This window comes from Lonchura striata, chromosome 16, assembly GCF_046129695.1.
Source record: "Lonchura striata isolate bLonStr1 chromosome 16, bLonStr1.mat, whole genome shotgun sequence".
In the NCBI taxonomy this organism is placed as follows: Eukaryota; Metazoa; Chordata; class Aves; order Passeriformes; family Estrildidae; genus Lonchura; species Lonchura striata.
In genome coordinates this window covers 12488700-12511154 of record NC_134618.1, presented here as the reverse complement: position 1 = coordinate 12511154, position 22455 = coordinate 12488700, and the positions used below count along the sequence as shown (strand labels likewise).

Sequence of the window (22455 nt, the reverse complement as noted above, 5' to 3'; positions counted from 1 at the left end):
CATATGGATTTCTCCATCAACCATCAGAGGCATAGAGAGAGATCTGAAAAGACTTCACTAAAGAAATGTGAAACTACAAGATTCATATCATCTGAAGCTGAAATAATAGATACTATTATCTGGATGTGTGCTGTGAATTACCTAAGCTTAGCAGTTCTATTTATCATGTACTAAAATTTGAAAAATAAGGTGCTGAAGTACAATTATTTTTGAAATTATTTATGCCATACTGTTAGTATATGTCACTTTTCTTTAAATAGGTCTTGTTTTTCTCCTTGCCTAATTTAAATTCAGGCAGGATTCAAAGAATGTCAGCAATTTCTTTAAAGTAAAAAGATGCTTCTAGAATAAAACAAACCAAGGGCATGCTACAGAGACAGAAAAGTGAGAGACAGGCAGAGGAAATAGTCTGACTCTGCAGATCCCAAGGTGGTTTTTGCTGAGTGTGGTGGCAGCACTGCTGACAGCCCTGGACAACCCAGGGCAGTTGTTTATCTGCTGGGTGTGCACAATGGAAACAGATCCTGGTCTTCAGTCAAACTTTATTACAAACAGTGCCAAGCCTGGGAGATTTTAAAGCTGAAATGTTGTTCTTCCTTTCAAAGAATACAGAAATTTGGGGGCTGTTGCTGGAAGCATTTTTGTTAATAGTTTGGTATTTATTTAATGTATGTCATATCTTGTATAGATGTAGAAATAGAAATAACATGTAGGAAGTATATCAAGTTTTTACTCCTTCTGGAGTAGAGGCCATGTGGAAAAGGGAATCAAGAGGCAGGTTGGTGCTCACTCTGAAGTTTCTGATTTTTGAAGGAACCAGGAAAGGCTGGTGCTAGGCTGTAAAGTGGGCAGCAATATTTAAGATTTGTGGCCAAACAGCTCAGATGATGGTGGCCCTTCAGGAAATCACAAACCCATTTGTCCAACTCCTCCTGGGGCAGGTGACTCCAATGGAGGAGCTTCTGCACAAACAGAGCCGTGCTCATTAATGTTGAAAACCAGTTTCTAATATTAAAGTACCTTTAGTGGGCTTGTGTCATATTTAGTTTCCTTTGTTGATTCGTAATGTTTCAAAGTTGTTTTACATCTCACAGGTTACTTTTTTAGCCAGGGTCAGTGATAGCTTTTGATACTTGATTCTGAATTTAAGTCATTTTCATTGCTGCTGGCCTACATAGGTATAAATTTCAAACTTGGCACTGATGTTGATGTTTCACCATCAACAGCTTAAGCTTTTACATATGAAGAGTAAGTGATAAACTAAAGATCTAAACATACATAGGTCTTTTTTATTTCCTTCCAGAGACTGACTCCTCGGGTTGGATAGCAACTAACTTTAGCATTTAATGGCATTTCTCCTCCCCCCGCTCTCTAAAACTGAGATCAAGTTTCCTTCCTGATGGGAAGGTGCAGCATATATCTAAACTCATCACTTATATTGAATTTCATAAAATACTGGAGAACTGCTCAAGTAATGAATCTCAGTTAGCTAGTAACAAAAATAGTGTGTGAATTTAAGAGAAGCTGTTGTAATTAGACACAGCAGTGTTCCTGAATTCCCTTCAACAACTGGGGCTTTAAGTTGTCTTGAAAGAGCAGCAATTCCTCAAAGATTAGGGGAATAGTGGAGGGGAATAGTTTTACTTTAATAGTCCTAGGGTTATTTTTTAAAGGTTCTGGGGCAAGCATTAACTATGGATATAATTAATCTATTCCTACACACTTCTAGTCATTTTCTCATATTCATTAGTTCTGTAAGAAGCCTCATGAATCCAGAGTCAGATACAGGATAAATTTGCATTTGGGGTTGTTCTTTCTATGAACTTGGGCAGGCATTTGCTGCTATCTGATTTCAAAGGCTTGCACTTTCCCTAATACTCTAGAGATCAGTGAATTTGTTTTAGCACTTTTCCAAGTTTCTGTATTGCTTGACTTCTAATTTTTACCAGGGCCTGACCTGCCTCTAAGTGGGTTTCCTCTCCTCGACCTAAAGCAGCATGTCTGTAAAGCTGCAGGTTTTCCATTTGATGTTAAGAAAATGAGATCTCCCTCATTTTAAAGGCAGCCACTGTCTCTGTTCGTGGCAAAGGAGTCTCAGCTTGCAGAGAGTGAGTTACCTTGTCATTATCCTACACTCCCTTGTGTAACTTCATCTGATGAAGCCACCTCAGTTTGTTTGCAGTTCCCTAGCAGCCCTGACATTACTTACAAGCTCTACAAAGCTCTCTGTTGCAATGCCCACACCTTTCCTATTTTTAGGTTGTGGGCATGCCAGCAGTTATATTGGTGGGGGTAGGTGGAGGGGGCATATTCACTCCACAGATTTTGTGCTGCTTAGAGCTGTTCCGTTATTGTGCTCAAGCACATTATCTTCTGCAGAAGGCAAAGCTTGCTGGTAGGGAATATGAAGCAGAAAAATTGTTCTGCTGTGTGGGACCTGATATTAAGCAGGGTTTTTAAAAACATGGTGTTGCCCCACAGGTCATAAATAATTTCTCCCATCCTGGTGTTTACATCCTGCTTGTGGCTGAGTGGGTTTCTCAGTCTCACTGCCCCTCCAGTGGAGCAGCACATCCCTGATCCTTCCTCTCCTACTGCTGCTTCCAGTCCTGGATGTGCTCTGTTGCTCTTCTCTGAACTCCTGTGCCTGTCATCCTTCTGGAATTGTGACACCTGGAAACAAATGTGGTTTTACTGGAGCTGCCTTCCAGCACCACACAGTAGGGAATGAAGGTCTGTGATTCCTCTCTACTCCCTGTCACTCTTTGCTTTGTGAGCAGCAGCATTGGATTCATCTTTGAGCCATACAATGTTGAGATTTCACATCGAGTTTTCTGAACAATAAAATATTTTTTTTCCTCTCCTCAAACTATTACTGAGTTTTGTGTAAATGACAGTGTTGGCATTTAGAATATACCCCTATAGCTGTAATACATTCTTCAGAGTTTCTCATCTTTTTCCAGCCTTGCTGCAGCAGGTCAGATATGCTCCTGTTTCAGAGCTGGCTTTATGATACCCATTTCCAGGTATCAGTGTTCTCATTATCCTCTGATTATTCAAACTGTGCATTTAGGATTCTGTGACTGTCACATTACACTCTCAGCAACAGCACTATTCAGCTTCTGACTATTTAATCAAGATGTCTGGTGGCAGCCTGAGTCGATGATTTTCATTCCCTGTGATAGAGTCATTGACTTCTGGATTCACTTTTCTGTGTCTTGATGGCAAGTGATATGTAGATATGTGTTGGAGACATGCCAGTGTTTTTCTAACCCCCACATGACATCCACAGGATGTCAGATTGTGCAGAAATTGCTTTTAAACTGTTATTAACTTCTTGCTGGGTTAGCTGCTTTTTATGGTTCTGATACAACAATTTCACTGCTTTGCAAGAAGCCCATGAATATTTTACTCTTAATTTAGTGAGATCATGCAGATTACTGTTCCTTATCTATATCTCTGGTCTTTTTCCACTTATAAATAGTACAGTTCTCCAGAGTGAGCGAGCCAGACTTTGTGTGAAGAGTGCTCACCAAAAGAAAGGTCTTCCATTCAAATCCAATTTTGCCATGCAGATGGTTGAAGAAATGCCTGCACTGGCACTGAACAGAAGACAGTGCTTGTGCAGGAATACTTGGGTCTGGAAACTGAATAACCAGGTTAACACTCAGATGAGCCTGAATTAAGAAACTGTGGCTCTCTGCAGATGAGCTCAGGCACTGCATGTTGCTGATTTATAAGTGACAGCACTTCTAAGCCAGAGCAGGCACTGAGGCTTCTTGAGCTGCTGCTGAAGATAAACTTGTCAGTTCAAGGTAATGCTGACAAATAATGATATCATTTACTACACAAGTCTAAAAACAGCAACCAAAAGGAAGAACAACAACAAGAAACCCCTTTTAAGTGGCTCAGAGCCAATCTTAGCTATTTTTATCAAGAATTTCTGGGAAGAAAACAAACCTTAGCAAATATATTCTGGGTATCTGTAATACTATCCTGGAAATGCTCCAGATGGACAGAATTATTGTGTAAAATAATTTCATTTTAATAATCTCTAGAAAGTTCTCTCCATAGTTGTGGATTGAATTATGAAGATCCTAGATCCTTACAAGTATTTTCAGATGTATTTCGCCATATCCAGCTTGTTGTATAAGCAGCTCTGATTTCTAGAGACAAAATAGGTGTTTGGGAGGTTCTGAGATATCAAGTTCTAAGATTTTTAAGCCTAGTTATACCTGGAAGTTCTGAGATGTTGCAAGTATTTCTGTGGTATTTTCAACTCATTCAGAAGTAAGTTAAAAACATCAATGATTGCGTGATTTTCCAGCCAAATTAGTAAATGCTTATGATGCAGCTCATTCAGCTGAGCTTTGGAAGAGCAGCTGGACTAACACAACCTTCCCTGAACCAAACCTTTTATGGTTTAGCTATTAGTATTATCCTGGATAAAGTCCTTCCTCTAGGGAAAGGGTTTGGAGTAGCTTTCTTACCCCTTTGATAAGCACTAATGTATGGCTTGAGTGGAGAAGGAAAGGGAAGCTCAGGTCCATGGTAAATTTTCCTCAGTTGGAGTCAGTACCTCTTCCATCTTTCAGAATCTGCTCATTGTCTTATTTAGTTTATGCAGAGGAAAGAGATTTCTTTACTAATTTCCATAACCATAAATGGTCACTAAATTTAACAAAAGAAGAAAAATGGAATAGGGAACTCTAATCCTGCTTTATGGCTCTAAATCAAATTATCTGTGTTTCTAAATCTTCGAATTAATTTTATGGAAGGTCACAAGTACACCTCTCAAAGCATATTTCAGTAAAATCTGCAGAGTGATTTACTTTGGAACCTTCTGTCTCTTTGCACTTCTGCCGTTTTTTCAGTGTGAAACAAAGCTGTCAAAATATTTACTTGGGCATTTTGTTCAAACATTCTCATATGGAAATAGTGTATTTAATAACATCATTAACATGAATTCACAAATCCTTTCATCTGACATCTATCATTTACCAACTGGATCAACTGAAAAATACCTGACTGCTCAGCCCTGTCTTTAAAGAGATTTTTATATGTTTTTTTAAAACATACTGTCTCTATCTTCTCTCCACCATGGTAATGATAATTTGCTTTTCCATCACACCTTTCCTGCTAGCATATCACAACTGTGTTTTGATAAATAAATGAGAAGTATTTTGACACTGATTTATTTACTCTCCTTATGACAGCTGTTGAGAAAGTGTTATGTCACCCCGTTTTTCCAGTGATAAATTAAACAGTGATGAAGTTTGTGACTCACCAAAGTCCCTGTGCTGTCCAAAGGTCTCCTCTCAGGGAAGTGGGATGAGGGATCAGGGCTTTAACTTCCTTCTCATCTGAGCTGTTTTCCTTTGGCCCTCTACTGATTCCTGCTCCCAGCAGACCCACAGGACTTGGCTCAATTCCTTCTTTTGAAAGTTTAATTTGCATGGATTTTGTTCTGTGCTGGCATCTCAAAGCAGTCCTGAAGGTCTCTGGTGGGCGTGCAGGGTTAATGGATGAATATTCCAAACCTTTCCATAGGGAGATGTTTGTCTCTTCCACGGTTGGGGTGTCCTTCCTGGTGTTGCTGCAGGTGACCACAGCAGCTTTATTCCACTTCATAGCTGCTGATAAAACTAGGAACAAAAGTTCCCAACTTTGCCATGTATGTATGGTGGCCCTTAAGATGATTTATATGCATGAGGAAGCTTCCAGGGCATTCTTGGTGAATTATTTTTGTTTTTTAAAAAAAAAAAAAAAAAAAAAAAAAAAAAAAAAAAAACCAACCTCAAAAATTCATGCAAAACCAAAATTCATTCAAAATTTTAGTTTGTTTTTATTTACTGCTAATTTTAGCAATAGGGTGGTTAGAACTTCTGAATTTTTTCACATATATGTTGTCACAATTGTCAGCTGTACTAGCATTACTTAACTGCTGGACTGTAAAGTGCATCCTCAGATGGGGAAGACTAGATTACAAGTATTAAATCCAAGAATACTGGTATAAAAATAGTTAAGGTCACTTTGTCTGACTCTCCTTCCTGTAAAATAGCATCTTATTTTCTGAACCTGGTTAAGAAAAATGAATGTCTCCTTTTTTAATAACTAGTTTCCAGTAAAATAAAAATTAGTATAAATGGATTTTCTAAACAGTTTATTAAATGTAGCCATTAGATATTTATTGCTGACATGTGGCTTTCATCTTTTATAGTATTATACAAAAGAGATTGCATCTAATTGAATAATTAAGCAGCTTTAATATATTATTTCATCTGATATTCATTTCAGAAACCTCATGAGGTGTATTAGGGAGATTCAGAAGTCTTTAATAACAGACCAGTCTGCTTCAGGACTGTATCCTGACAGTAAGGAGACATCATCACTCCTCACTGAAGTGCTCAAAACCTCACACAAGCACTTTGATCTTTTCCATTTGTCTTTGGGGAGAATTTGTCAGTGTTCAGGTCAAATAAAACCAGAATAATTAAAATAATCCATTTCACATACAAGTATTACAACTACCTCTTGTTATTTTTTTAACTAAAAGCAGATGGCAGGGGTTATTTGCTTTATTTTGGGACTATTTCATTTGCAGGGAGGTTGCACTGAAGGAGTGTGCAGCACAGCTTTTTCTCCCAGCTTCTGAAGTCTGCTCTGCCCTGGCTCTCCAAACTCCCTGCCTCACTGCTGGCTCCCAGCCCAGGCATCCCATCCTCAACCCTGCTTCTGGCTTTGAGAAAAGGCATTTTGTGCTCACCCCTCTTCCTCCATTCACACTAGGTTCTTGACATGGCAGGAGTGCAAAAGGGAGTTTTTATGTTTTCTCTCTGTCATAAAATTCAGATCTGGGAGAATTAACACCATTATTCACTTCCTCAAACACATTCAAACTATTCATCCAGTGCCCAAATATTTGTCATAGTGGTGAGGAGTTTCGTAGCTCTAGGGAATCATTTAGACTAGTCAGCCAAAGCCAAAATTAAAATTTAAAATGCAATTGGCAATGATTATTAATCAATTAGCTCCAGGGAGCTGTCAAAGTTTCCTAACCAGAGTTAGAATAACAAGAAGTATTTTTGAAATAATAAAACTAGATCCTTAATAAAATTTGTCTCCTCCATCACACATTTATTAATACAATGATGCCTAAAAATGTATCAATAATTACTTTTCTATGAATGAAATTGGATTGGAGTGAGAGCCATCTGCACTAAGCAGTAATTGACATATCAATTTCTTTAAACATATATGACTTAAAATATTAGTAGTGCAACACATGTCACAGGGTATTAGAAGGAGGGGAATCTTACACTGCCCTAAACACCTTGGTGTGACAGCAGATTTTATTATGCAGTGAGAGATAGCTGAATATCTCAGCTACATCTAAAAAATGTGAGTGGGCTGTGAACTGCTGAACAGTTTTAGATTGATCTTGATATTGATATTGTCCCTATGTAGAGCTCCTCTGTAAAAAGAAGAGTAAATCATTCTGTAAGGTTACAGCTTGGGAGATTCAGATACCATGGAGTCTGCAGCATTCCATCCACCTCTGCCATACTTCCTGATGAATGCAGCTGTGGGATGTCCAGGCTGGGATGTTAAAAATGACAAGGATGGCTGACATGTCTTTTTGTTTTGTTATTTTTTTTTAAGTTTCTATATATATTCTTGTTGGTCCAGAATAACTCCAAATGTGGTACTTCTCAGATGCACTGTAAGAGCCACTTGTGGGATGGGTTATTTGAAGAGGGTTACATTTTCCTGTAGCAAAAATGAGCTTTGCCTAACTAGCCAGCAATAAAAACACTTGGATTTCATTTAGAACAAAAAAACCCTGCAAGTGTAATTTCTGCAACAGTGCATCAAGGGCTGGTATCCAAATTAATAACAGCAGTTCTTCAATACTGTCCTGAGAGAACTCATTTAAGTGAAGGGGCTCAGAAGGAATGTGACAATCCAATATTTGACAGTCTGACAGTTCTATGCCTGCAGGACATTGCCATCAGACCAAGCCAGCCCTGTGGAACAGTTACGGGGCCAGTCCTGCAGCACAGGCTCAAGGTTCAGCTTCCATTTGAAGGGAGAATTTCCCTTTTCCTGGAGGATGCATGAGGAAGTCCCTGGATACACAAGGGATGGGATTGATTTGAGGCCAGATCTTTGTCAGGGCTGCCGGGCAAGGAGAGGACCCTGGTGGTGTCTGTTCACCCATCCTGCCTGGCCATCCCCCAGCCTGCTGGGCTGGGTTCCACCCCTCAGGTTCACTCAGAGCATGGTTCACCCTCTGAGCAGCTCCTGTTCCTCAAAGACCTGGGAAAACCCCATTGGGAAAGGTGCAGGAGGAGGATTTGAATCTCGTGGGGAGGAGAGGCCAGCTGGGCTCCCTGCACTGGGGCTGGAGCTGCTGGATGCTGAGGCAGAAAGGGAGGATACGCCTGGTTCTGGATGCTGCAGGTCAGCTCTGGCACCTCCTCAGCAGAACGAGAGCGTTGCTTTTCCTTGTTCCAGTGAAATGCTGCTCTGGACTCTGGAACTGCAGAAATCCCTCGGCTGTGGAAATCCCTTAGGCTTTTGCAGAGAAAAAAACCACACAAAACCGCCCAACCTGACAAATTGAAGACATCTGGGTAGAGAAGGGCAGCCCATTTTCAGCAGTGCTGCTGATCAGTGGCCCAGCTGGATTAGGAACCTTCCCAGGGTGCCAGCATCACTTTGCAGCCTCAGGGCTTCCCAAAACAGCCCGTGCAGAACTGAGGAACACAAACGTTCAGCTCAGTGGAATGAGCACTAAATTGGTTCTTGGGTATCCTGCCTGGTTCAAAGCAAAACCAATCAGCCACAAGTCTTCAGTATCCAAATCCTCCTCCAAGTGGCCATTTCTTCATCTCTCCTTAGAAATTTTCACTGATAAAGTTTCACATCAAGTTTGTTTCTCTCCTAGCATTATTTTTAGGCATCCCTATATGGAAAACTATGATGCTTTCATATATTTCTTGTGTTTTATTAATAAAACACAAAAGTTTGGGTGTTTTTTTGTGTTGTTTTGTTTTGTTTGGGGTTTTTTTTGATGACATACTTTTTTGTTTTGTTTTGTTGTTTGTTTGAACTTTTAAAGCTTTAGAAGCTGATTTAAAATTTAAAAAGCAATGAAAATGAGCTCCTCAGCTTGAATCTGTGCCTTTGCAGGAGTGTTCTGTACCACAGTTGGACATTTTTTGGTGTAACAGTAAGGGAGAAGACAATTGACCGTATTTGTTTTTTCTGGGTCTGGTAGCATATCGCTCATCTGATCTTCAGAAAGCATTTATATAAATGGACTTGTGCCAACTTTTGGAAAGGATTTTATGTGCAGCTGGCTCCTTACATGATTTTCATACAGACTGTGGGGCCCACTTTATCTCCTCGTACCCCCCAGGATGTTCTTCATGGGAGGGAGCCATAACAGTTGTTTTCATTTTCCCTTTCCCTTATTTCTGGTTCAGGCATCACTGTGACCAGAATTAAGTGCAAGAAAAGATGGACATCTGGAGAGGAGATGGGACTTTGGGATAGCACTTGGTTGTATATTCCTTGCAGGAGTAGAACAGATTGGCTGTGAAGGGCTCAAATTCTATTTTTTATTCTTCTATTGTGATAATTCAACTCCTGCTTTGTGTTCTTTTTATGAATGTATGTAAAATAAAAAGCATATTTAGCTTTGAAATACAGTAATAGTAGCTGTGGGCTTTCAAGCCTGACCTTTTAGTTATTACTGAAAACAACAGCAAGTTCTCAGCATGTTATTACTGCTATATATATATATATTTCAAATAAAAATACAGCTTTGCTGCAGGTGGGCTAATACAGATACCAGCAACTAAATAACTGTATCAGGAAAATAAATTTTAAAGAAATGGTGAAGGTTGAATGCTGTTGGCATTTGCAGGTGGGTTGGTGCCTGTGAGAAGCTGAATCACAGTGAGGCACCCCACGTGTGTGGCACCAGATGTAAGAGACAGGAGCTCTCCTCACGACCTGCTGCATGGTTTTGAGGCATTGTTTCAATTTTCTGGGTCAGTTTTTCTTCCCACCAGTCATTTGTCTCATCTGTTTATACTTGAAGCTCTTCAAGGGAACGTCTCATGTTGTGTTTGAGCAGAGCCTGTGGTGGGGGAGGAAGAGGATTTCTAGCTTGGCTGAAGCTGCAGGATGCAAACATAATATTAAACCTCACAAATAATGGCAGGTGATAAAAGTACATACAATAAAAGATAAGCTGTGATAAATATTTTATGTAGATCTCATCAAACTTGGCTTTATGGCACAAAGACCCCTTCCTTTCACTTTATAAATACTTTCTAAGAAAATCCTGTGACCTGTTTGCTATACAGATACAATCAATTGCAGTCTCCTAATACTGGACATCAGGACAAAAATGAGACATTTAAAAGCACATTTATTTTTTCCTGCGTGTATGGTTCCTAAATTTAAATAAAGCTTCCTCCTCTTGCCTTTTCACAAGTCTATAGTCATTATGCTGTGTCTAAACCAGATGGAAGAATATATTAAAAAATGTTTTTAAACCGCGGATTAAAAATGGTGCCAGGATTTTCAACCAAAAATGTGGCACTGATTCTAAAATCTGTTGACAATTTTAGAAAGTTTTCTTTTGGCAAATGAGCTCCATTAGTGTCTTTTCTTTCTTCCAGGAAAATAAGAAAAACCTTTATCTGAGTCATAATTTAGTTAGATTCCAAACTGGATTTGATAATATCAGCATAAATATATTAACTTTCTTCAGGGATTGGAGTTGGGACATAAACAGACTCATCCATAACAAGAGAAAAACACAGTTAAAAGCTATAGTTATCTCTTATGCCTAATATTGTGTCTTACCACAGGTCTGTGCTTCCAGGATTTTAACTACAGCCATTCCAGTCCAGTCTCAGAAAATATATTTAGAATTTAAATTTTGGCTGTTCTTTCCAAATGAGGACAGTCAGCACCACACTCACTTGAACTGAGGTTTCTTCTTATATTGGATTGAGCAATGAAGTTCACCATGAGGCAGCTTTCTGGGCATGCAGTTTTGTGTGCAACACCAGACATTCAAAAAACATCTTTGTGTAAGTAAATCCATTTTAAATACCCCTGAGAGAAATAGAAGAAACTCTTGAATACCCCCAATAAAAATCAACACTTTTACATTTCCCTTTAAATAATTGTACGTGTTGTAACTGGAGAAAAAATTATTATTCCTACCTCACTATACGCTCTATAAGGGCATATGTTACATTTCCATCCACATCCATATATTTTTTATATATCCATAAAAAACCTCCATCCATAAAATGGCTCTTCTCCCACAAGAGTGAGCTTATGCCAAGTTTTTGCTCCCTCCGTGCTGCTTCCAGGGGTTCCAGGGAGCCCCTTTGAGGTGCAGCATTCCCTGCTCACCTGCTGGCCAGATGTGCATTGGGCTCACCTCTGGACTGACCCGATAGCAGCGTTCAGAGTTTCCAAATTTGGGCCTAATAAGGGCAGTGAGTTGCTTTAAACCCCAGTGCATGGGGTTTTAAAGAGGCTGCTGTTGTATGCACTGCACTGTGAAATATTCCAGCACATCCCTTGAGTGCCAAGCGTTTCAGCAAGGCTTTAAATATCTTTAAGGGAATTTTTTGGAGTATGGTTGTTCTTTATTGAGGAAACACCTGTTATCCACATTTTATGGGTAGGGTGGTGAGCTCAGGAATGATGCTGTTTGCAGAGAGTTTGGGGAGTAAAGGGTCTAACTTGATTCCTGCAAGCCTGAATCGTGTACCATAACTCCTGTTCAGCCTTCCTTGGGAAGTGGTGAATAATTGTCTCAAAACAAAAAAATACCCAGATGAATGAGGTGGGAAGAATGTGACCATTTCTGTGTAGTGTTGTAGAATGCTGCTTTTAATGTTTTCCATAGATCTTTTCAGTGGAGCTTTGACTTTGGTGCAATGGGCCAGACCCATGGCTCTGTCCCTTCTTTGAGGGAAGCTTGGGAATGTCAGACATGGGATAAATCACAGGAGAGCTGCAGGAGGCTGTGCTCTGAGCTGCTCCTCAGGGCTGGAGAAAACTTTCAAGTTAATTCCCTGATGCTAAACCTGTGCTATATGCTGGAGAAATCCAAATTTGGTGACAATCTGCTTTTCCTTGGATAGATCAGAGGCTGAAAGGTGTAAGCAGGGTGGGCTGCACTGCCAAGGGCACTCATCTGGAGCAGTGATGCAGGTGAGGTGTCCTTGCATCTGGCACACAGCAGTGCTCTCATGTGCTCTGGAAGGTGTCAGCAGTCACATCCCTGTCTGTCTTTCTGGTTTCTTGAGCCTTGTCTCCCACGCAATAATTTTTTTTCAAGTTGAATCAATAAAATGGTTGATTCTCAGCACTGAGCTTTTCTGCAGTCGGTGATTATTTGCCAGTTGTGACAGCTCTGCAGAGTTTTGTCCTGGCCAGTAGTCTCAGCAGATGCATTGTGTTGACTTCCTGAATCCAATTTGTAACAGTAATGTTTTTCTCATTCTGTGTTTCTGGAACCATTTGCCTGCTTTCCTTTCCCCATCTCCTTCTCCAGGGCATCCCAGCAAGGGCTCTGCCCTGCACGCTCCCAGTTGCCTTTTGTTTGCCTCCTTCCACTGCCTGAATTCCCCTGTTTTGGGAGTAGATTTATGGGAGATGATTGTAGACACACTAGAAGTCATTTATGAGATAGACCAGTGAGAATCTTGGGCAGCTTTTGAGACTCTCCTTCTAAAAAACACAAGCCCACATGTAAAATTTCCTAAGCTGCTTGATTTATTTGATTTGTTTACTCTGTCTTTCAATTTCAAAGTCATTTAGGAAGATTGTATGCACAAACATTTAAGTTCTCTTTAACTAAAGTCAACCAATGTGTTTTTTCAATGAGCTGGAGCTCATGAGAAAGAGTCAAACATTAGCTGTGTAAAGAAGGCAATTAGTGTTTGTACAATATATTGAAAATTAGCCTGAGGCACACTGGAAAAATACATATTTTACACATGTATATTTTTCTTTCAATTCCACAGTTTGTACCAAGTCCTGACACAGATCATTCCAGAAGCTACCAAATGAATTCAAACTGTGAAAGAGGTTGCAACTATCTATAAAAAGAGGGGGTTTAACTGTAATGTGTTTGGTTTTGCTCTGTATATTTGATCACTTGAAGGAAAAGCCTTTTCTCCTGCTGCAGTATGTCAAGGAAGCTTATCTGTATGTAAACAGCAAAATGAAACCTCTCTTGTGTTGTAAGGGTTGAAGCTTTCAAGTTTAGAAGTTGAGCATTTCTAAAAACGTACTAATGATGTCATCCTGATAACAGGATATACTTCTCTCTCTTTGTCGTGGAGTGATTCTTTTCCATAGATTTTAAAGCTGTCACAGGAGTAGGAAAAAGCTGTCATAATCACAGGAATCAGTGGAGAAGTTTTATTTTAATAAGTGTTGGGGAGCAGCTGTCATGTTATCTGCATTAAATATTGTGCACCCATTATCAGTAGTGTTTTGCCCACAGTTTGATAGGAATTCAGGTCAAAAGACCATTTTCCTGAAGGGGAAGAAATGGGCATTGTTGATACAGCCATGGAGGGAGTAACAGTTAAAAACTTTGGACAAATAGGAGTACACCTATAGCTATTAAGGAAAATACGATTTTTAATTTTTTGCAATAATGTAGTGTTTAATTCTAATAGGACAGATCACAAAATAAAAGAAATGGCTTGTGAGGCTCTGGTGCTATAATGGACATAAATATACTTTCTGCAGTTGATGATGTTAAAGTATTTGTTGTTTATATGAATTATTGTGTGTATATAGAGTTGAAACTTTCAGTAAGACAACTTTTGTTTCTACAAAAGAATTCACAGCAGTGCAAGTCCATATGGAGTCTTGGATGCAGGAGTACAATGAGTCACCTTAACATGTAGAAGAGAGCATATGGTTTTGGTAATAGGTTAATAAGGGCAATTAACCTTGTAGTGCACTCATTTGTTGGTCTCAATTGTTTATAAACTAGGTAATAAAGATATTTTTACATCCTATAGTTCTATAGGAGATTAAGTGAAATCAGGCTGTATTTTTTAAGTTTCAGTGCCAATAGCACTCAGGTGATATTCTGATAGAAACATAAAACTAGCAGAGCAGAAGATTCAGAGTACTCCATGGTGTGTCCAACCAATGGGTATCATCACAAATGTTGAAATACATAGAATAGTTCAGAGAAATACAAACATATGTTCAAGGTTTTCATTAGCAGGACTGTTTTCCTGGGATGCAGTCACAGATCTGTCACTCAGCTTGTTCTTATCACCTTGCAAAGACTGTAATGTGAAGTGTTTCCAGGCTTTATTTACGTAGAAAAGAATTCTAAACTTGCCTTCTTCTTCTTGAGGGTGAGCCTCATAAAAGGATAGGCTAAAAAAAGCACTGTCATTGCTTTATTTTGTTTGTTTTGAAGGACTTCCTGCAGAAGTTCCAGTTTCTCTTGTTCTCTGCTTGGCAAAGAGAATCAGTGGGTACAGACTGGCCCCACAAACTGCACCCACAAGAAAAGCCATTTCTACTTCATTCTCTGTTGGCTCCTCACATTCAGGTGGTGTCACTTGTTGTTGATGCAAAGACAAGTGACACCAAGGGTTGTGTGATTTTTGTTTTACGAGTTTGTTTTGGGTTCTAGGCTGGTTGTGATGGGAGAAGGGATGGTTTCACCATAATAATAGTTTTTTTTTTCAATTCTAGAATTTGTATCAGTCAGCTTTTTGGCCTCCTGCCTTTGTGCATATCTGGTTTGCAAACTTCTGCCTACTTATTTGGCTACTATATTATTATTCCAAAAGAAGCCTCTAAATCAGCTCATCTGTAGATTTAACTTGAGCATGTAAAGTATATATTGTGGTTATTGCTTTTGTCTGTCCTTCCTGATTTACTGTTAATTGTCTGATTTTTACCTTATATTTTGGTTATAAGTTATTTTAATAATTTAGCTGATGATAACCCAAATGAGCTATGATTGTTTTTCTTTATTCCGAATTTGAACATCAAGACAGTAATTTCTTTCTTTAGGTTTTCTTCAGAGGTTTCCATGAAACCTTTCTATACTAATTTGTGGTCTCATTTTTTTTCTCTTTCATTGAATTGACTGAACAATATATTTGCTGGTGCAGCATTCACCAAAGATGAGGACTCTTATGCTTTATTAGACTTGACAGTGTTTAAACAATACTAATTCTCATACCCAGCTGGCTTTTCAATTGATTTCTGTGCTCTCTATTGCTGGGTAAAACAAGCTGGAACATTAACGGCATCTTGCATGCTACCCTCTGGAGACTTACTTTTCTTTAGAGAAAAATCAAATAAATATGAAAGTTTCTGGGTTTTCTCCTTATTTTTATTTTTCAAACGATACTTTAGTGTACTGTCAGATTTTGTACGTGTTACAATACTAATTTTCAAGCACATTATTTTAAAAAGTAGTCTTCATTTTATAGATACATTCACTGGTTTGCTCATTTTTTAATAGAAATAAATGCCTTCATCTAAACCAGAATATACCAGCTTTAAAAACATGTTCAAGATGCACATGAATGTGCTATTTTAACCCCGCTAAAATTCTGTATATTGAAAATGTGTTTGCCAAACAGCCAGTGAATATTTGCAGATGTTAATCATTTGTTTAGCCTCTCACTTTTAACTATATTGAGTATTCTTCATGAGAGAGAGAGACATAAAACCCCTATTTTTCTAGCTTATAAATATAAATATTTAAGTCACGCATTTAGACAAGCCCAAGCCTTAAAACATTTGCTCCTGGAGGAAGAATTTTGTCTGTTTAGAGCAGACATCTGTGATGGACTGCAGCCATTGCTGAGGTGACCATTGTAGCACAAGTCTCTCCTTCCAGTCCTTCAGAGGCTGCTTAATTCCATATAAATTTCAGTTAATTGTCAAACAGCAACTTTCTGAAACCCAAGTTTGATTCTTGTTGTCCTGGTCAAATGAGGGGAATGACCTGTCATAAAGGACTGGCCAAAGCTGGGAGGTAGGGTTTGATATTTAACTTCAAGGAATCAGTGCTTTCGAAAGAAAAATTATAACTTTCTTGGCTATAATATCTCCTATAATTTTTTGCAGCCAGCTGGCCCTGTGCAAAATGTGTGCCAGTATCTGTCCCACAGTGCCATGACACTCCGTGTCGTGCATACAAAGTAGGGAAGCCTTGTAGGGAATATTTTCTAAATTAAGAATGTTTTGGTATCACAGTACTCCATTTAAGCCATTTTTTTCCCCCATAATTTTCTACAGCTGGTCTAAAAACCCAGAAGAATGGAAGTTTCAAAAGACAAGACAGACGTGGCTTCTCCTGCACATGTATGATAAAGAGAAGGTTTGTATTCATGCTGCTTTTTCTCAAAACAAATATGATACAGTATTATACATTAGTTATAGCTATTCTTTATTAAACCATGCATTTGTATAATAATTTTTAATAACTTACAAATTAGTTTGTTTTAACAAAGATGCTGAAGCATTTTAATTGCTTGTCATTGATATTTTTATTTTGTTGGTGATCATTACCTTGTGCATGCTAGATTTTTATACTTGATGTATAGCAAGCATAAAGAAAGCAGATTCATGATTTATTTAAATATGGAGTTTTATGAGAATTTGAGTCATATCCTTAATTTTAATTTCCTAATGTGGAACCCAATACTGCAAACCACAGTTCTCATATTGTTTCAGATATCTCTGGGCTCCATGGAAGATGTGCAACCATATTGCCAAGATGTTAAAATAGCTCTCATTTAAATATAAGTGAAACCTGATGTTGATTGTGAAAAGCATAAAGTATAACCAGAAGCAAGGCTTGAATCCATACTGAAATCTGTTAATTTCATAACTTAAAAAACAACATACATTGAATTACCAATAAGTATCTGACCATCGTGGTATCAAATGAGGGTGTCGGGTCATTCATTTTGTTGTGCAGTAGAACAAACCTCTGCCCATTTGCGCAGTGCCTCACTTATTGGCTCATTTTGTTGACATTCAGTTAAGTTTTCCTGATTTTTTTGTGTGCACTTGAACATTTACTCATACCAATTGTCCTGACCCAAATTAGTCAGCAGCTCTTAAGCCAATCACCTGACATTGGGTGTTACCTTTTTAGACAGCCAGATAATTAACAACAGAGTTTCACGAAGGCAAAAATGTTCACATGGTGTAAATACTTTAAAAAGATGGGTTGCAGAATACAAATTTGATTTTGGGTATTGGGTTGTTTGCTGTGTCTTCTGTTTTTTAAGTTTCTCTCTTTAAAATCTTTATCAACCTTTCAAAATCAGTGCATGCTCTTCAAAGCTACCTAGAAGTTGTTTAGCAGGCAGAAGGATGTTTTTACTTTTTTTACCTGTTTACTTTGGTTTTATGTTGAAATATACAGGGACACAATGAACTGTAAGTAGCATTTGGTTTATATCTCAAAACACAGTTTAACTCCTTGTTTCTCAACACTGAAATGAAACTTACTTTTTCTTAAAATTCTGATGGAAGTGCTCTGATTTATTTAAATTCACATATTTTGTAGTTTAATAATCAGAGAAGCATTGAATATGAGCTTCAGAGAATGATTAACATCTGCATCCAGATTTAGTGAAGTTTGTAGAGCTGCTCAAGTGCTTACAATTAAACATATAATGAAGTCTCTTTCTTCATCAGGACCATAGGGAGGGCACACCCAGCTTCTTTTGAATATTTTTTTATACCCAGATTCAACTTCCTGTCCATTACAGAATGAAATGTGTTGGTAATCCAAGCATGACTAACGTACAAAAGGAGACATAAGTTTCTTTCCTTCCTATCTTTGATCTCATGGTGTCACTTGGATGCCTACTGAAGAGCCATGCAAAGGCCTGAATTGAGTTTCCTGTAAGAAATAAGTTGAGGTTTTAAAATTGTTTGCTAGATAAATGGTTTTTTAAGCTCCTTTAAAATCCATCTGGTGGCTGGCTGACAGCTTCCAAGCCAGGCCTGTGTGCCTATGGTGTGCATACTTCTCCAGCACCCAGGATTAAATAAACACTAGGCTATTTGTTGGCCTTTATCAACTGGCACAGCATTTTTAGGAAGTTACTAGATCAGTCTAGCTTCTGGACTTCAGGGCGTGGTGGGGTGGCTGAAGCTTCCTTGGAAGGCGATCCAAAATGCAGCCTGGCATCAATGAGCTGAGCTTCTCTCAGTGTGTGTTTGCATTGCAAAATACGTGGGTCTCTGCAGGTCTCCAGGTCTGAAAATACAGAGTTGCAGAGGATAATTTAAAAGTGAGAACTGTTCTTTTCCTGGTACTCTTTCCTAGTGTTTCCCTCCTTTTCCCAAAGACAGGAATTATTTCACTTGGGATTATTACCATATTAATCAGCTCCAGTGTATATTAGGAGGTTAGGACAGAGGCAAGATTGGTGTGTGAGAGAGAAAAAGAAACAAGAACAAAGTCAAAACAGTTTAACAAAAGAATAACAAAATCCCATAAGTCTGGCTTTGACTTCCAGAGCCATGCTGGGAGATCTTGATCTCCAATTTCAAACCAGCCTTGAGCTGACCTTGGAAGAAGGATTGTGTTCTTCCTTGGAAAAGCTCACCAAGACCCCTGAAATTACTGCTTTTGTACTACTGTATTTGATTAATTAAAATTTGGATTTCATTAACTTTGTGGGTTCCAGTCCTTGCTATGTCTCTAGTGTCTGTGTAAGTCAGGAGGAAATATGATCTTACCTTGCCCACAGGGTGCTGGGCTGTGAGCTCCTGATGGAATAAACCTCAGAGCTGTGCTGTGTTAAAGGAAAAAACCCAGACTTCTTCAACACTTGAACACCCTTAGGGCTAAATGGTTTTTAGGCTTCAGGCAGCCTCATGTTAAGTCTGCACACTTAGGATTTCTAAATTTAGAGCAGGTTATCAATTGTCCCTTCAAGCAATTTGCTTAAACGATATAATAATAACTGTGCTTCCACAGGTATGTCTGTGTCATGAGCTCTGAGAAAAGAGTTGTAAATTACAGAGATAATTTGTCCAAGATTTGAAACGTGGAAATGTTGCTGACTTTAGAAGATCAGTACTAAGTATCTCTGTTAAAAGAACACTGTCACACTGGAATTGTTTGTGTCTAAATGGGTTCGTCTGTTACTAGTGCCAACTTACTGTGAGTGAAAACTTCCAAAAATATAGATATTTGATTTGTATAGTATAGCAACGCTTCATATGTCATCCATTTCAGTGTTAGTCACTGTAAAATTAATATTTTTTTCGTAACTGCATTGTTTCTTTAATGCAAGAGTGTCTGTGTGAAGAATTAGAAGGTTTTCCATAGTGTACAAGTTACAAGGCTGAACGCAGACTTAAGTTTTGATTTATTACTTTGTAATACCCCTGACTGATGAAGGCAGCATTGGAATATTCTTTCTTCCTCTTCTTTTGGAGTGATAGAAGTTTTAGTGATCAAAGTTCAGCTGCCAAATGTCCATGGAGAAATAAGTTGTAAATTAAGTGTCTGTTGAAGCTGTCTTCTCTGAAATGTTGATACTCTGCAGAATCGAAACCGCCCTCGAATAATTAGTCTCGAATCCTTTAAATACTTACGTATGTGTTTAACTTAACTCATGTCAAGTTATATGTGTAAAGTTAAACATGGAGAAACATATTTGCAGGGTGAGATCATTTTAACATCTCATGATTCACAGCAAAAAATATCCTGTTATTGGCTGAAACCTGTTCCACAGATACACAACATGAATTTAAGATCAGCGTAGGTCTGTTCACATACTGCTTATGAAAGTACTTCAGTATGAAATGCTGAATAAATCATTCCAAAGTCCTTGCTAAATTATTGTCAAGATTAATATGATCATTTAAATTGTATGTTGTACCAGATAAGCTAAAACTTAATCTCTGACTAGTTAATTAGGAAGGGGGTGAAGTGTGGATAATGCAATTGTAGATGACTAAAGTGCTTTTAATGTTAGACATGTTGGTAGAGCCTATCAGTTTTACTCAGCATGATTTAAAAATTATTTCCATATGTCTGAATTTGAGTTTGTCTTTCAAATTAAATTCTAGTCCTTTGTATAAGCATTCTGTCAAAGTGTGCAGTGGTGGGTGGTATCTCATCTTAGCAAACAATTTTTGGGCAAGGGTGAGGGGAATTCCAGCAAAATCCTTCTCTCAGACATATGTATGCAATTCTCACTGAATTTAGTAAGATTTACATGTGTGCTGCCAAAAGGAAGGTTTGGCTAATGTGTTTTGGTTTTTTCTTCCACCAACGCTCAGAGCCTTGGGCTCCCTGTCAGGCAGTGTTTGCATTTGCTGATCAGCGTTTCCACATCTGCTGAGCATTTCCTCTCAGATGCTTTGCCCATCTGAGCACATGACAGTCCTCTCACCAGGGCCCATCCATCCCTCCTGGCAGCTTGAACTTTGGCAGGAAACATTTCCACTTGGATTTCCACTTGAAGTTGGACCTTGGCAAACACCAAAACCTGTGCAATTCTTCTAATTGTCTTTCAGGTGATGCTGTGACGTGATTGTGAATATGTATTGAGAGGGGAGAAAATAAACCTGTTTTTCCTTCCTTTTGTTTTTCCTTCCAAGGTTCCAGACAAGTATTTCCCCATTTTACTGGATTATCTGCAAGGGCTTCAGGGCAATGCACGAGACAAAACTGTGCAGAAAGCTGAAGCTTTTATGAAGGAATTTGATGGTTCTGATGGAGAAGACCCAGACCTGCTGGGGAAGTGTGAGCGCATCAGACAAGTTCTACAACTGCTGTCCTGAGAGTATTTCTGTGTCATAATTGTTGTCTGGTGGAGGGAAGGAGAGGATGTCCCACACAGAGGCTGTAAAGGATTTGTAAAGATAATACTAAATTTTATACTCGTAATTCTTTCCCATTGAAAATATTTCTTGTGTTTTGAGGTGATGAAATAAAAATAGCATGTATAGCCCATCGTCTTGCTATTAATCTTATTGCACCTCTTTGCAAGAATAAACCTCTCTCCCTCTCTCCCTCTCATTAATTTTTTTTCCATCTCTCCCTCTAATTACTGTTAAATATGAGGAACTTTGCAGCTCTTAATAAGGAGAGCAAAGGAACCAACATAAAGCCTGGAAGGTCTTTTACAATGGCAGCTTTTAAAATGAGTGTACAGTACAGTGAGTGCTCAGCCAGCTGTAATCTCTCACTTTCAGCTTCAGAAGGATGTCACTTGGATTTGGGAAAGATCATTTTCAGTCTGTTGAACACAGGTTGTATAACACAGTTGCTTATTAGTACTTCACACAGTGATCTGGAGATACCATCGGCTTTGTTGGCTTTCCTTTCATATTTTAAAGTTTTCAAGTGCATTAGGGCAATTGTTTAGATACTCTGATAATGCACAGATGGGAACAGATCAAATCCTTGACTATATGTTGTGAAATCATCACATCGTAGCTAAACTTAGCCTACAATCAGAAGTGCTCTGCTGTATCCAGCCTGCCAATATTGCATTTTCCTTTTCCTCCTGCAAATGGCATCCAAAAGAGTTAATTCATGTTCATTCCTTTTGGCATGGAACATTTGTCTCTTATGAATGTGCTGAAAATGAGGCTTTCAAGTAAAAACCAAGGACATTAATTACTCAAAGTTGGATGATTGGCTTATTTGATAACACTGGTATTCAGACAGAGTTCTTGACCTGATTCTTTAATGTTTCTGCAAACATTGTTCATACTTTATTAATAACAACTATATGAAATGTGTGGTAGTGTAAAGAGTGGCTGTCTTTGGGAATTACAGCTTTAATTTGGGTGGGTGAAGGAGGGAGGATCTATGGCTATGCAGGCCTGATTTTCCAATAAGAAGCATTTGGGTGGATTTGACAGCCTTCATTGACATGGCTTAGTACAAATCTTTGAAAGTATGAAATGTATTACTAACAACAAATAACTTATGCTTTCTGACTTGCTGAGGAGGATGTTTTCAGACAAAAAAGACTAGAAACCAGCATGCCCTCTTCTAAAAGAATAACGGGGTTGGAGTTTGGCACAAGAATGGGCAGAATTGAGCAGCAGTGTCCAGGTTCTTCATGGAGCTGCTGGTGGTGCCTTGGAGCTCAGCTGGATGAGAGCTGCAGAGGAGACAGAGCCAAAGCCTTTCTGAGCTGTATAGCACTGATCTTCCAGTGAGAAACCTGGTGAAAAGGGTCTGTAATAAAAATAAGTGATCCTGACATTTAGTGAACTCATAAAAGATCATTGGGTCATATATTTTACATGTGAGAATATGCAGCTGGGAAAAGCTGCTGTCACTCCAAGCAGAAGCTGATATTTGTTTCTTTCCATGAGGGAAAATAGGAATTTCTCAGATATGAAGTTTTCAAAGTA

At 38.6% G+C, this 22455-nt stretch overlaps 1 protein-coding gene across 5 annotated transcripts in view; it reads left to right on the top strand.

Annotated features, from left to right (window-relative positions):
* CHLSN (cholesin) overlaps positions 1-21035 on the top strand; it is a 123605-nt gene extending 102570 nt beyond the window's left edge. For all 5 annotated transcript variants that reach the window (XM_077786883.1, XM_077786882.1, XM_077786884.1 and 2 more), the window contains 2 exons: positions 16342-16423; positions 20683-21035. In XM_077786883.1, the coding sequence (XP_077643009.1) occupies positions 16342-16423; positions 20683-20865 (265 nt within the window). In that variant the 3' untranslated portion in view covers positions 20866-21035. The remainder of the gene's footprint in view (positions 1-16341; positions 16424-20682) is intronic.
* The last annotated feature ends 1420 nt before the right edge of the window (positions 21036-22455 follow it).